General features: G+C 39.1%; 1 protein-coding gene across 6 annotated transcripts in view; it reads left to right on the top strand.

The window, feature by feature from the left end:
* Nucleotides 1-15,659, top strand: part of LOC124711622 (zinc finger protein swm) — a 258,270-nt gene that overhangs the window by 185,654 nt on the left and 56,957 nt on the right. For all 6 annotated transcript variants that reach the window (XM_047241789.1, XM_047241792.1, XM_047241793.1 and 3 more), the window contains 2 exons: nt 4,997-5,104; nt 10,670-10,863. In XM_047241789.1, the coding sequence (XP_047097745.1) occupies nt 4,997-5,104; nt 10,670-10,863 (302 nt within the window). The remainder of the gene's footprint in view (nt 1-4,996; nt 5,105-10,669; nt 10,864-15,659) is intronic.

Genomic DNA, 15,659 nt, shown 5'->3' on the forward strand with positions numbered 1-15,659 from the left:
GGATCCCAAGGCACGTTGGTATCCATTGAAGCGAGGCAGCCGATATAGCGGCCAAGGCTGCAGTCTCTCTTCCAACGGCCCGCTGTTCGCATGGGTCCCTTAGCCAATCTACAGAGCGTTTTATGCCGTCGTGTTGCTCTTTTATGGCACACACATTGGTCTACACTTTCCGATAATAAATTGTGGGACGTGAAACCTCTTCCCTGTGCTTGGACCTCTTCCTTCCGGACTCGTCGTCGGGAGGAGGTAATTTTAACTAGACTCCGGGTAGGGCACTGTCTTTTTAGCCACCGACATCTTTTAAGTGACGATCCTCCCCAACTTTGTCACCACTGCTCTCAACTGTGGATGGTGAGAAACCTTTTACTTCAGTGCTCCTATTTTAATCCACTAAGTGCCCGTTTACAGATGTTGCCTGAGATACCTTCCCTTTCAGCAGATGACATGCTCTCAGCCAGTCGCGTCCTCGAGTTTCAGTGTCAGTGAGATGACATCACTCATTTGAAACACTTTTTTTGGGGAAACCCCCACCCCTTCAGTAGTAGTTTTCTAAGATTTCCTTCCGTTTCCCTCTTTTATGAGTTTTGCTCCCATTGTTGCTGATTTAACATTTGGTTTTTTACCCTTCCCTAAGCCACAGAATGGGCGCTTGTGACCGTCGCAGGTTTGCACCTTAAAAAAAAAAAAAAAAATCAGGGTACGGCCCAGAAACAAAATGACAGTCATCACAGTGGAAGCATCCCGAGTCTCCAAGGCCAAAGAAAGTGCAGCAGGTGTGAAGCAAAATCAAGGTGATGCTGACTGTCTTCTTTGATGTCCATGGAATTGTGCATCATGAATACACACCAGAAGGACAAACAGTGACAACGGAGTATTGTCAAGATGTTCTTCAGCGCCCCTGCGACGCAGTTTGGCACAAAAGACCAGACATGTGGACGGCAAAAAACTTGCAACTGCATCATGAAATTGACCTCGCACATTCATCCCACTTCATCCAAAATTTCTTGGCCAAACATGGAATTACAACCGTTCGCTAACCTTCCTACTCTCCAGACATGGCTCCTTGTGACTTCTGGTTGTTTCCAAAATTGAAGAGGCCACTGAAAAGATGCCATTTTGAGAGTAGAGAAGAGATAATGCGGAACACGATGACAGAGCTGAACACCATTCCAAAAAAAGACTTCCATAGGTGTTTCTGGCAGTGGAAGGATCGGTGGGCTAAGTGTTGTCTGCAAGCACAAGGGGCCTACTTTGAAGGGGATTAGGGTCCCAACCTTGTCACGAATTCAAAATATTTTTTTCTGGCCAAAGGTCGGATACTTTTTAGACAGGACTCGTATACTTAATGGTGCAGTGCTAAAAGTGAAGAGTAGCTCTTTTAAAAGAAAAGTAGTGTTATGGCCGGGTTAGGATCTTCAAAGCAAAGCATCAACCTATTACACATCATCAGCATCAACGTATTACACTTCAGTACAGGATGTCTTCCTACAGTTGTAGACCTTTAGTGTGACAGGCAATTGACTGATAATATCTTATAATTCTTGAAGATCCATATAAAAATATTCTACAGCATAGATTTCCACAACTTCACAAGTTTTGCAACTACAATTATGTCAATGTTTGGACCTACATATTTTCACGAACAACTTCTTTACACAGTGAAGAGAGCGAAATGCACCCACTGAAGCTCACTGACAGACTTTGAATTGGCAGTGCTCTGAATGTGATACCAGACATTGATGCATTAGTGTAAAGCAAAATTAGTAATTTTCATTGACATGTGGTGTTCTGATGTTTAACGTATGCATAAAGTAGTCACGAAATACATCTTGATGTCAGTTTAAACTTCATCTAAAAACAACATTTGTAATAAGGGTGCATCAATCTAATCAATATCATGCTTCATACTCAGCTGGCCAATATACTTTGCCTTATCAATTAAAATAAATGTAAATTTCATTTCATTGTCATTTCTCATTACTGCAGCAGTTTTAGGAAAGGCATTAATTAGCCACCATACAGCCGTTTCTCGTGCCGAGCTGCCTTGTGCAGATTCCTCCTAGCTGCCCTTCCTCTTCCCCTTCCATTACTGGCCATGAGCTGGCCCGTTGCTAACTGCTGCGGCATCAACATGAGGCAGCTCACATGAGCAGATCGGTGAACGGTCCTGGCTTAATGTAATGAGTAGTACTGTAAAAGCTACAAACCCTCATCTAGACATTATGTGTTGGTTTACTTCAGTTGGCCATAACTCTCGGATGATTGTGGAGTGTTTCCTGTAACAGAGCCATAGCTGATTCTGTATCCCATTGTGGTCTGACTGCAGTTGTACTTCATTTCTAACAATCCAAAGTTATGTATTGAAGACAGGAGGAGGAAATGTGTTGAATTGTAATTTGTGTGCTAATATTTAACCCTTTAACTTAAAATCTGGGGTATATTTGAGCAACTTAAGACCAGACCTTCAAAAAACTAAAAACCCGCTTATATCTGTTTCATCACTGATAATTACACGTTCAGCCACTAGAGAGCATCTGATACTACACTGTAGCGTGGCTGTCATGTTTTGTTTGAGGTGGTTGCCACTAGGTATCATCTTTACTATGTGCCACTTTCGATACTCAACAACAACATGGACACTTTAAGATTCTCTCCTGTATTGTTATTTAGACATTGCTTTCAAAAAAGGATGGCTGTAGTCATCCTGAGTTTGACATTGAATTTAGCGGCTCAGATAGTGAAGGACAACATGATGTTACTTTATTAGGGACTGAAAGTGATGACATTTCGTCAGCTGAGTGACAAGTGCCCACCACTAGTATGAGATAGATACATCCACCGTGCTCCAGCAAGCTCTTCCAAGATTTATGTTCACTGGAAACCATTATGAAATCCATGTTTAGACTTAATAGGTACACACAAAATGAAAAATGACTTCAAGTTTTAGCATATTTTAGTTGAAGTCTAGTGCACGAGTCTGCTTGGGATTTTAATATCGGTGATCTTCAAAATTTTGTAACTATTTTGAACTTTAAAAACAGTCTTTATGTGTCTGTATGTAATGATGCCATTCAATATGGGATGTTTTCCATTATTCGTTGGAACATAATTTGGTAAAAAAAAATGTTACATTAAGAGGTAAACATGTATGATATTTACTGGTTGTCATATTGTATTGTGTGAAATAAGTTTTGGTTTTGGCTTTGTGTTTTCCAGTAATACAAGTACCGTATTTACTCGAATCTAAGCCGCACTTTTTTCCGGTTTTTGTAATCCAAAAAACCGCCTGCGGCTTAGAATCGAGTGCAAAGCAAGCGGAAGTTCTGAAAAATGTTGGTGGGTGCCGCCACAACTAACTTCTGCCGTTGAATATATGTAGCGCTACATAGGCATGTTTTGTAGACACAAAGATAAATACTGGCACCAAAACTGCCGCGTCATTAAATAAATAAAAAAAAAAGTGGAAGACGAGCTTTTTTCTCTGCCCCGAGTTTCGACCACTGCATTTTTGTACATTATCCAACGAAGTAAATACAAATTCCGTATTGTTCATCTTCGAATGTAGCAGCAGCATTTCAATGTACTACGAAAATCCGACTGGCAAGACTGTTTGGGATGTTTGTCAATATGGCCAACTCTACATTCTGGATTTTTTCCTACCGGTGAGAAGAGATGGTTACTAATAGGAACTTTTATGAATTGTGAATCACTTGCAGTATTCTCTTCACCATAAGAATAACACTAATATAAACATTTTACCATATATTGTTTCGTGTTTGCTGCTATCTCATTTAAATCCTGTCTGCCTAATAAACTACGAAACTAGAGTGAGACAACAGCAAACGGGGAAGAATATACATATCATGCCATCTTTATATTCGTATTACTCTTATGCCTAATAGTGATACAGTCAGAAATGAAGCACGGCAATTGACTAGATTTTTAAATCTAAGATGACTCTAATTTCTGTGCAGAATTTAATGTACTAAAGAGGCGCCTGCAAAGATTTTTAAAGGGAGAAAAATTTTCGCTAAACTCTCGTTCAGACCATCTATCATACACAGTCTATTATTTGGTTCTTGTTAATCATTAGCAAAGAAAGCAGCAGTGTAAGTAACAATAAATCGCAGTCTCTTGCCATTGTTTTGCTAATGAAACGATTCCTCTTTCCCCCCCCCCCCCTCTCAAATGGCTCTGAGCACTATGGGACTTAACATCTGTGGTCATCAGTCCCCTTCACACACATCCATGCCCGAGGCAGGATTCGAACCTGCGACCGTAGCAGTCCCGCAGTTCCGGACTGAGCGCCTGAACCGCTAGACAACCGCGGCGGGCTTTTTTTTTTTTTAAAAGCGACGGTAGCGCACACAAAAGGAAGCCATGCCGCGAGCGGCGACAGGCCCTAAACACGCACTATCAGAATGCAACAAACAATGCATGACACAGTACAGTAATGCATTTTTAGCGTAGAATGACGTAAACACCTATAACAAAGAAAACGGCGCTTATCAGATCAAAGAAAAATAAGCAATCAATTCAAACCAGACGAAGCACGTGAAAAAGAAAGCATACCCGTATAAATAAGGACGGAGCGCCTGACGCATAGCAATAGCTACCTGGCAAAGCGTAACTGCTAAGCTTACGACTCGAACCAAACTACTGTAGCTGTATCGTCATTCATTCGATCTAAATTGTGTCTCTATTACAATGGACCAACTTCGTTTCGATTTGGAGATGCGGCCTAAAACTTTTGTCTCCCCTTGAATTTCGAGTCTCAAATTTCAGGTGCGGCTTAGATTCGGGAAAATTTTTTTTCCATGATTTCGAGTCTCATTTTTCAGGTGCGGCTTAGATTCGAGTGCGGCTTAGATTCGAGTAAATACGGTATATTTTTTCAGATGTTTGTGTTATATCTTTTCTGAACCGTGAAAGTCTTTATACTACATTTGCTTTTATTGCTGTGTTTTTAATTCGTATTTTTTTCTGTTTCTTGCAGGAGACAATTGAGCAAATCCGAAAAGACCTGAGTTCATCTGTAGTTCCTACTGTCAAAAGCACTTCCTCTCTTAGTGCTGGAGGATTAACTAAAAAGACTGTTCAAGAGGTAATTAATGAATACCAGTATTAGCTCCAACTGGTTTTAGAATCCTTTTACTGTTAACAAGTATTCGAGAGGGCCCGGGAATAGAGGAATTGTATACAGCCTATGTAAACTGTTATCTTGTGCAAGTTATTGGCACAGCTCCAGTGCAGAATACCTACTACATTTTTTCCTTGAATGTGACTAAATTTATTACTTATAGCTCCCCAAACTATTATTGCTTATCTAATAGCTTTATATGTGACTAGATGCTATTTATTGTTAATTTACAGTACCACATATACAGGTCACATATTATGGACAATGCTAGATTGAATCACTACCTTCAAGAAAGCCACTAGAGATTTCCATGACATCTCTTAAAAACTGCTGAACAGAATATTCAGTATATTAATTTTATCAATAATAAACAGTTTGGCCACCCATAAATGGTACTTTCCCAGTGATGATAAATCCATTGCTCAGTGTGCTGAATGTCAAGACAGGCACTAACTCCAAACTAAGTCCGCAAATATGTTTTGCATTTTCCTAATCCTCTGACTATTTCTACATACTAGTTGCGAAGAAACAGCCCCCCCCCCCCCCCCTTGTCACCCAACATTACACCAGACTACCAGGCTACTTTTTCTCCAATTGTGTGCTAAACTATTTTAGGTTTTCCTGTAAAGTTGTACAGCCATCCCACGATATATGTTGCTGCTCATTGTTTAATACTTTCCCTGAAATCTTCAGATATAGTTTTGCGAAGTCACAGTCAGGAATGATTCCTAAATAATCTTTACATTATTTCCCTTTTGTTTGCTGCCTTTAAGAAACCTCCTTTTTTCTAAAAGTTATTTTTTGAGTAGCCAGTAGTTAGAGATGCACTAGTTTTTAAATGCTATGCATTTTACCTTAAGTTTTTTCAAGGTAGTCTTCTGCTCATGCATACACTCAGTGCATTATGGCTCTGTTCTTTTCCGGTAAATACTACTGTATTTACTTGAATCTAAGCTACACTTTTTTTCCAGTTTTTGTAATCCAAAAAACAGCCTGCGGCTTAGAATCTAGTGCAAAGTAAGCAGAAGTTCTGAAAAATGTTGGTAGATGCTACCACAACTAACTTCTGCCGTCGAATATAAGTAGCACTAAACAGGCATGCTTTGCAGGCACAAAGATAAATACTAACGCCAAAAACTCTGTGTCACTAAATAAATTAAAAAAAGAAGGTAGAAGACGAGCTTTTTTCTCTGCCCTGAGTTTCGTCTTTATACAAAAATAAAAACAGTGCACAAGGTTTAGGATTGTTGCACAAGTTGATACACTGGGGCTCATTAAGATTTCACATAGTGGCACCTTTGCTTCGTGGAATTTTGTGAAGTGCTTGTTGGTGTTAGTGAACCACAATGAAGCACTTTTATTATACTACCAAATTCGAGGGGGGAGTTATTTCTTTTAAGGAACAAAGTTCTAATCGTGCTGCAAGTCTGCGATACGGGATTGATGAGAGCAACGTCAGGCAATGGCGACTGCAGAGAGACAAATTATTTGAATGTTCAAGTAGCAGGAAAGCATTTAGCGGGACAAAGTGTGGCCAATATTATGCAATAGAAGTGATTTTAAATGAATTTGATAAGGAACAGTGTCAGAAATTCCTGCCTGTGAACGCCGAAATTTTAAAAATTAAGGCACATGAAATTGCTAGAGGGCAAAAAGTCTAAAATTTTAAGGCTAGTCGCAGCTGGATTGATCTTTTTATGAAGCGCTGGGGTTTTTCACTTCGGAGGCGAACTTTAGTTGCACAGAAGCTGCCGAAAAATTATGAAGAAAAACTTGTGGAATTTCAGTGTTTCATGATTAGGCGGTGCACAGAAAAGCAATACCTTCTTGGCCAGATGCTGACCAAACTCCAGTATATTTTCACACGCCAAAGGAAAGAAAGACATAAGTGTTCTTACATCAGCGGCGAAAAACAGCAGATATCCGTGATGCTTGCTTGCACAGCAGATGGACATAAATTATCCCCATTCATAGTTTTCAAGTGAAAGACTTTACCGAAATTGGAAGTGTTTCCAAAAACTGTAATTGTACAAGCAAACGAAACTGGGTGGTTTTCGGAGGACATGATGCTGGAATGGATTAGGCGTGTTTGGAATCGTCGTCCTGGTGCAATGCTTGGTTTACGCAGTCTGTTGGTATTAGATGGGTACGCAGGCCATACATCATCTGCAGTAAAATGAAAATTAGAGGAAAGCAAAATGGACTTGGCAGTAATTCCAGGCAGGATGATGTCAATTCTGCAACCACTTGACGTCTGTTTGAATAAACCATTTAAGGACAAGCTTAAACGCATGTACACAGACTGGCTTTCGAAAAGTGACAGACAACTGACACCAACAGGATGTATAAAATGCGCAAGCTTGTAACAATTGTGCCAATGGATTTATGATGCATGGAAGTGTGTTCCAAATGAGACTGTGTAACAAGCATTTAAAAAATGTTTGATATCCAATGCAGTAGATGGTACAGAGGACGATGCTCTGTATGAAGAAATGAGCAACAAAGAATCGAGTGATAGTGATTCAGAATCATGACTGGTATTTTAAACATTTCATATAAGTTGTATTACAAACCTAATAAAATTTTGTTTTAAATTTCAGCATTTTATTTCTAAGTTATTTTTATTTTTATTTTATAAGTGTTGCTACTCTGCATTGCACAGGATAGAAAAGTGTGGAGAGCTGCATCAAACCAGTCTACGGACTGAAGACATCAACAACACACTCTGCATTTGAAGTCATCACTAAAAATCTACTATGAAAATCTGATTGGCAAGACTGTTTGGGATGTATGTCAATATGGCCAACTCTACGTTCTGAATATTTTCCTACCTGTGACAAGAGAGGGTTGCTAATAGGAACTTTTATGAATCGTGAATCACATGCAGTATTCTCTTCACCATAAGAATCATTCGAATGTAAACATTATGCCATGTATTCTTTCGTGTTTGCCACCATCTCATTTAAATCCTGTCTGCCTAATAAACTACGAAACTGGAGTGAGGCAATAGCAAATGCGGAGGAATATACATATCATGTCACGTTTATATTCTTATTATTCTTATGCTGAATAGTGTACAATCAGAAATGAAGCACAGCAACTGACTAGAGTTTTAAATCTAAGAGGACTCTAATTTCTGTGCAGAATGTAATGTACTAAAGAGGCGTCTGCAAAGATTTTCAAATGGAGAAAATTTTTCGCTAAACTCTCGTTCAGAACATCTTCTATCATACACAGTCTATTATTTGGTTCTTGTTGATCATTATCAAAGAAAGCAGCACTGTAAGTAACAACAAATAGCAATCTCTTGCCACTGTTTCACTAATGAGACAATTCCCCTCTCTCTCTTTTTTTTTTTTTTCCTTCTGTAAGCGGCGTTAGTGCCCACAAAAGCAAGCCATGCCGTGAGCGGCAACTGGTTGTAAATACTCATTATCAGAATGTGACAAACAATGCATGACACAGTACAATAATGCGTTTTCAGCTTACAGTGACGTAAACACCTACGACAAAGATAACGGCACTTATTAGGTCAAAGCAAAATAAGCAATTGATTCAAATCAGATGAAGCACGTGAAGAAGGAATGGTACCCATATAAATATGGACGGGCCACCTGACACATAGCAGTGGCTACCTGGTAAAGCTTGACTGCTAAGCTTACAATTCGAACCAAACTACTGTAACTGTATCTTCATCCGTTCAACCTAAATTGTGTCTCATGTTACAGTGGACCAACTTTGTTTCGATTTGGAAGTGCGGTCTAAAACTTTTCTCTCCCCTTGAATTTAGAGTCTCATTTTTCAGGTGCGCCTTAGATTCGAGTGCAGCTTACATTCAAGTAAATACAGTATACAGGGTGGTACAAAAAGGAATGGCCAAAATTTCAGGAAACATTCCTCACACACAAAGAAAGAAAATATGTTATGTGGACATGTGTCCGGAAACGCTTATTTTCCATGTTAGAGCTCATTTTATTACTTCTCTTCAAATCACATTAATCATGAAATGGAAACACACAGCAACAGAATGTACCCGCGTGACTTCAAACACTTTGTTACAGGAAATGTTCCTCCGTTAGCGAGGATACATGCATCCACCCTCCATCGCATGGAATCCCTGATGGGCTGATGCAGCCCTTGAGAATGGCGTATTGTATCACAGCCGTCCACAATACGAGCACGAAGAGTCTCTAGATTTGGTACCGGGGTTGCGTAGACAAGAGCTTTCAAATGCCCCCATAAATGAAAGTCAAGAGTGTTGAGCTCAGGAGAGCGTGGAGGCCATGGAATTGGTCCGCCTCTACCAATCCATCGGTCACCGAATCTGTTGTTGAGAAGCGTACGAACACTTCGACTGAAATGTGCAGGAGTTCCATCGTGCATGAACAACATGTTGTGTCGTACTTGTAAAGGCACATGTTCTAGCAGCACAGGTAGAGTATCCCGTATGAAATCATGATAACGTGCTCCATTGAGCGTAGGTGGAAGAACATGGGGCCCAATCAAGACATCACCAACAATGCCTGCCCAAACGTTCACAGAAAATCTGTGTTGATGATGTGATTGCACAATTGCGTGTGGACTTTTGTCAGCCCACACATTTTGATTGTGAAAATTTACAGTTTGATCACGTTGGAATGAAGCCTCATCCGTAAAGAGAACATTTGCACTGAAATGAGTATTGACACATTGTTGGGTGAACCATTCACAGAAGTGTACCCGTGGAGGCCAATCAGCTGGTGATAGTGCCTGCACACGCTGTACAGGGTACGGAAGAAATGGTTCTCCCATAGCACTCTCCGTACAGTGATGTGGCCAACGTTACCTTGTACAGCAGCAACTTCTCTGACGCTGACATTAGGGTTGTCGTCAACTGCACGAAGAATTGCCTCATCCATTGCAGGTCTTCCCCAGTCGCGACTCATAGGCTGGAATGTTCCGTGCTCCCTAAGACGCCGATCAATTGCTTCGAACATCTTCCTGTCGGGACACCTTCGTTCTGGAAATCTGTCTCGATACAAACGTACCGCGCCACGGCTATTGCCCCTTGCTAATCCATACATCAAATGGGCATCTGCCAACTCCACGTTTGTAAACATTGCACTGACTGCAAAACCACATTCGTGATGAACACTAACCTGTTGATGCTACGTACTGATGTGCTTGATGCTAGTACTGTAGAGCAATGAGTCGCATGTCAACACAAGCACTGAAGTCAACATTACCTTCCTTCAATTGGGCCAACTGGCGATGAATCGAGGAAATACAGTACATTTTTGTAACACCCTGTGTAACTGTGCAGACATTAATATGAGACCAGTCCTTAGTAATCTCAGAGTGCCGAATTTTAAAACCTTCCCTTGGAAATGGTAGTTTTTGTAACAATTCAGTAGAATTTTTTGATGTGTCAACTGTTAACTTGGCCACATACACTCTGTACAATGAAAATCTACATTATCGTGATTATTTTGTCAGTGAACGAGACATATCATTTCACATATTTATGCAGTGTGCCATTCTCCCATTCAGGCACAACGTGAAATTCTGGACGCGGAGCTCGACTTGTTCACCCGACAACAGGAAGGAGGAGACACGTCTGAGCTCCAGAGGCGTGTGGCAGAGCTGAAGATGGCCGCCCACTCCCTAGGTCTCCTGCGGCCGGCTCCAAGGGTGGCTCGAGGTGCAGCTACACTTTCCCACCGATCAGCAGTTGGCAGGGGGAGGTGAGTATCTGTTGAACTGAAGAGTGTAAATTCATTCTTTATTTTATTAACACAATAATTGTTAATACAATATTTATGAAACACAAGCTCATAGCCAGCTTAGAGAGTACAATTTTAAATCTATCTGTATACTGAGTGTTTCCAGTCCGAATTGATCTGTAAGTAGGGACCACTACACTGTACCTTTTGATAAGGGTGAATGTGTGATCTGGGAGGCCAGCAAAAGGAGATGCAGGTACAAACACGTACATGATTATAAATTGACTGTGTATATGTAGGAGATGTGAAAAGTAAGACTGAATGTGACAAATGTATTTTGCGAAAATTAAGCTCAGTCCTTTCGAATAATCAGAGCACAAACTGAAATGATTATATACCAAACACCATTAAAAGTCAAACAGTGGAAAGTCTAGGTTGGACGTTATATCTACATTCCTCCAGAACCTCAACAGTCACCTCCTCCCTGATACCAAACACCATTAAAAGTCAAACAGTGGAAAGTCTAGGTTGGACGTTATATCTACATTCCTCCAGAACCTCAACAGTCACCTCCTCCCTGATTCATGTCACCTTTTCCTCCTCATCCTTGAAGTTGACCTCCACCTCACTGGAACGTCTCTATCCAACCTACCAACCACCAGCAATACCTCCACTTTGGCAGCTGCCACACATTCCGTACTAAAAGGTCCCTTCCAAACATTGTAGCCCCTTGTGGTCATCACATCTTTGGTGACAAGCCATATAAACAGTCTCACTGAGGCCTTCAAAGGGCAAAATTATCCTCCTAATCTTGCACAGAAACTGATCTCCCGTGCCTTGTCTCCCTAATCACCTACCACGTACCCCCTGTCTGCCCAGAATGGAGCATTCCTGTTGTGACTCATTACCACCCAGGACTGAAGCAGCTGAATCACATTCTCTGCTAAGTTTTCAGGTACCTCTCACAATGCCTGGAATGAGGAATATCGTACCCACTATCCTCACCACCACTCCCACAGTGGTATTCCACTGCCCATCAAACCTGTGCTTTATCCTTGTCTGTCCCTACTCTACCTCTGCTCCCAACCCTATTGCCTCATGGCTCACACCCCTGCATGACCTGTCCCCTGCCATCCTCCCATTTCCACTTATTCCAGTGCTGTCACAAACACTTCCTATCCCATCAAAGGCAGGGTTACCTGTGAAAGAAGTGAGACGATCTACAAACAAAGCTGTACCCACAGTGTTGCTTTCTAACAAGGGGAACACTCCATCGCACCCCCCTCAGATATAATGGCCCAGTGGATAGCCCGTCAAAAACTGAACACAGATCAAGAATAAAAACGAGAAGGTGAACTGAACTATACTGTGAAAGAAGAAGCAAAATAGAAACAGTGAACGCTCCAAGCTAAAGATGTGCAACATCAAACGACCCGCAAGAACCACGGGGTCAGTGTTGAGTGATCATGATGTTGAGTAGAAAGCACGAGATCTGTATTCAAACCTCCCTCATGCTGCTGCCCCCCCCCCCCCCTCCTCCCTATAACATTCCGCTTGGATTGTTACATTTAACTTAACCTTCTATTGCCTGGAGTTTGAAATACGGCTTCCTGGCTAAGACACAGGTTGAAAATATGGTCACTATTTTTTATTTACTTAAATTTGCCATATTTCGTGACAGTACCTTTTCCGTTAGACGTTTGCAAGGCGATATTAGTCTTGGCTTCAGTTGTCTAAGTAGGATTCCACAATGCATCTTTGTCGGCTGCAGAGAAGACGTGGTTCAACATGTTTCTCTCATTTTGGTGTTTCAAATACAGTTTCTTCAAATGTAGTTTCTTCTTTTTAGTTAATACAAAAATAATAGTAACATAATTCAAAATTATTTATGACTGCGACCTTCACATTGTTCTTCCGTCAACACACACCAAGAGTTAGCTGCCGACTGACTATAGTCAAAGACGACTCCAACATCAAAGATATTTTACACAATTCACAAGTTTCCACTTGTAATCAGTCTCTTTGCTATTCTTCGATACATTGTCTAATAGTAATCAATATGCTTTTACTCTCAAAAACAGAAGTAAAATAACATATAATAAGACAAATTATAATAAATTCTGACAAAAATATAAGAAAACATTTACAATTCGGTATCGACAAATACGGTAAAAAAATAACATCTCCCAGATCCATTACAACTGCTCCCCAGGGCTCTTGTTGTTATGGACATATACAACAAAATCCCGACCACACTCAGTAATGGATCTGTATTACACAATTAGTACATTAATGATGCAGTCTGATAACCTCTTCCAAATTTGGACTCTTTGAATCTGTGGACTTGTTACTGGCTGTTGTTGCAGTGATACTTCCCCATCAATCTCATACACAAAAAAATTCAAGTAAAGAAATTATTTGACATACATGGTATAAAACATACATGAGAAATATTCTAACATACAGCATACAGATTGAAAATAATAGTAAGGTAAAACTCATTTCCTAGAATAAGATTTAATTTATATATATATAACCATGAGTAAAAAAAAATTTAAAAAGAAAATCATAAGCAAAAAGTATACAAAAGAAAAAAAACACGAATAAAAAAGTAATATATATATATATATATAGATTTTCTTTTTAAATTTTTTTTTTACTCATGGTTTTTTTTTTTATTTTGGATTTTTTTTTGCTTGTGATTTTCTTCTTTTAGTACAGCTAAAGATACATCAGTATTATCTAAATTTTTTGCAATTATTTATGTACACTTGTCTCTCTACTACAATATTACTACAAGTCACATTCTTGTGAAGAGTACTTTTGCTCCCCACAACATCAGTATAAACAACAATAAACTGCTCATGTATCATGAGGCTTTATCTTAAATTGGTTTTGAAACTTATACCTTTGCATGCATGTCCTCACATGCATGCCTTCACCCACAGGGAAGACTTAGCTTCCAAAAATTAGAAAAATTCAGAAATGCTCACTAGGGAGACTTCTTTTGTAAAAAAGTAAAAATAAATCTTTCTCTCATTCTTTGTTACAACAGTGTTTTTTCATCAGTTTCAATTAACATGTGACTTCAAATTATTAATTTATACATGCAAATATACACCCTTGGTTGTGCAGGCAGTTTTGTTCTAACAAGCGTATTCCAGTGGAGGACTTTTGTTTTAGATGATAATAGGTTATTTAAATTTTGAAATTATGATTTCTGTTTATACAGTTTTAGAGAGACAACATTCCTGAGACCAAATAATTTCTTTGACTTAGGATACACCAAACGATAAGCATTAGGGTGTGGATTTTCTATGACTTCAAAAGGCCCAATATAGATATCAAAGAATTTTTTAATTTCTGAAGTTAACATTTTTGATTTTTCATGAGATTTGACCAGAACAAGATCCCCAATTTTAAAAGTGGTTAATTTTACCCTATTGTTATGTCTTTTATTCCTCTTTTCCCCTTGTTTCCTCATAGTTTCCCTGACAATATTTTCTCTCTCTTGCATAGTTAAAGGTGTACATTTAGGAAATTCAATAAGTTCTGATATAAGATTTGGAGGTCTAATATTAAACATAATCTCATATGGTGAAAATCCTGTGGAACTATGTTGTAGGCTATTCATAATATCTTCAAAATTTCGAATGTGCTCAAACCAGGTTGGATGTTTATGGCTACAATAGGTTCTACAAAGTCTCCCAATTTCCCTCATATATCTTTCTGCAGGATTGGTGGACGGAGAATAAACAGATATAAGTATATGCTTCAATTTTGATCTTTCAATAAACTTTTTCGAAATTTTAGAAGTGAACTGTGAACCATTATCTGATAATATAGCTTTTGATTTACCCACCTGTGCGAAATAATCTCTTTCAATTTTTATTATAATTTCATGGCTAGTAGCTTTTTTCACTGGATATAGTTTAATTAATTTTGAAAATACATCTACCATAACAAATATGTAACAGTGACCACCTTTACTCTTTGGTAACATTCCATATAAGTCCACTGCGATAAGATCTAAAGGTTTTTCCGGAATAATGTTTTGCATCTCACCACCACATCTTTGATTGCTCACTTTAACTCTCTGACATTTGTCACAGGTTGCCAATTCTTTTCTTACCTTCTTTCCAATATTGTAAAAATAAACGTTTTCTTGTATCTTTTGAATGCACTTCTGTATCCCACAATGACCAAAACTTTCATGTATGTAAATGATCAGCTTATCAGCATCTGCCTCTGGCCAACACAGTTTCCAATTATCAGAATCTACATCTGTTCTCCGAAATAAAATCCCCTTATGCAATCTGTAAAATTTATCAAATTTCTCATACCACTTCTTGCCTAAACATTCTTTGATTAATTTCCAACTCTGATCTAAATTTTGATTTTTTTTCTAATTTTGTTACACATAGCTCTATTTTTTTTTTTCTTCTCACCCCTTTCAAGTATCTAATTTTAAATTGCTTTTCCTCCTCTTGTTCAAAAATCTCCTTTTCTCCCCCAATTGGTAACCTTGAAAGTGAATCAGCTACTACATTCTCAGAACCTTTTATGTGTTTGATTTCAAAGTCAAACTGTTGCAGAAAAATTGCCCATCTAGTCAATCTACTGTGGTATAATTTGCACTCTTGTAAGTAACGCAAAGCTTTATGATCCGAAAATACTATGGTTTTATGTCCAACAAGGTAAATTCTAAATTTTGTAAAAGCCCAATGAATTGCCAAAAGTTCCTTCTCTGTGACTGTATAATTTTTCTCATACTTGAGCAACATTCTGCTTGCAAATGCTATGGTACAATGTATCTT

The sequence above is a fragment of the Schistocerca piceifrons genome, chromosome 8 (assembly GCF_021461385.2).
Source record: "Schistocerca piceifrons isolate TAMUIC-IGC-003096 chromosome 8, iqSchPice1.1, whole genome shotgun sequence".
NCBI lineage: Eukaryota > Metazoa > Arthropoda > Insecta > Orthoptera > Acrididae > Schistocerca > Schistocerca piceifrons.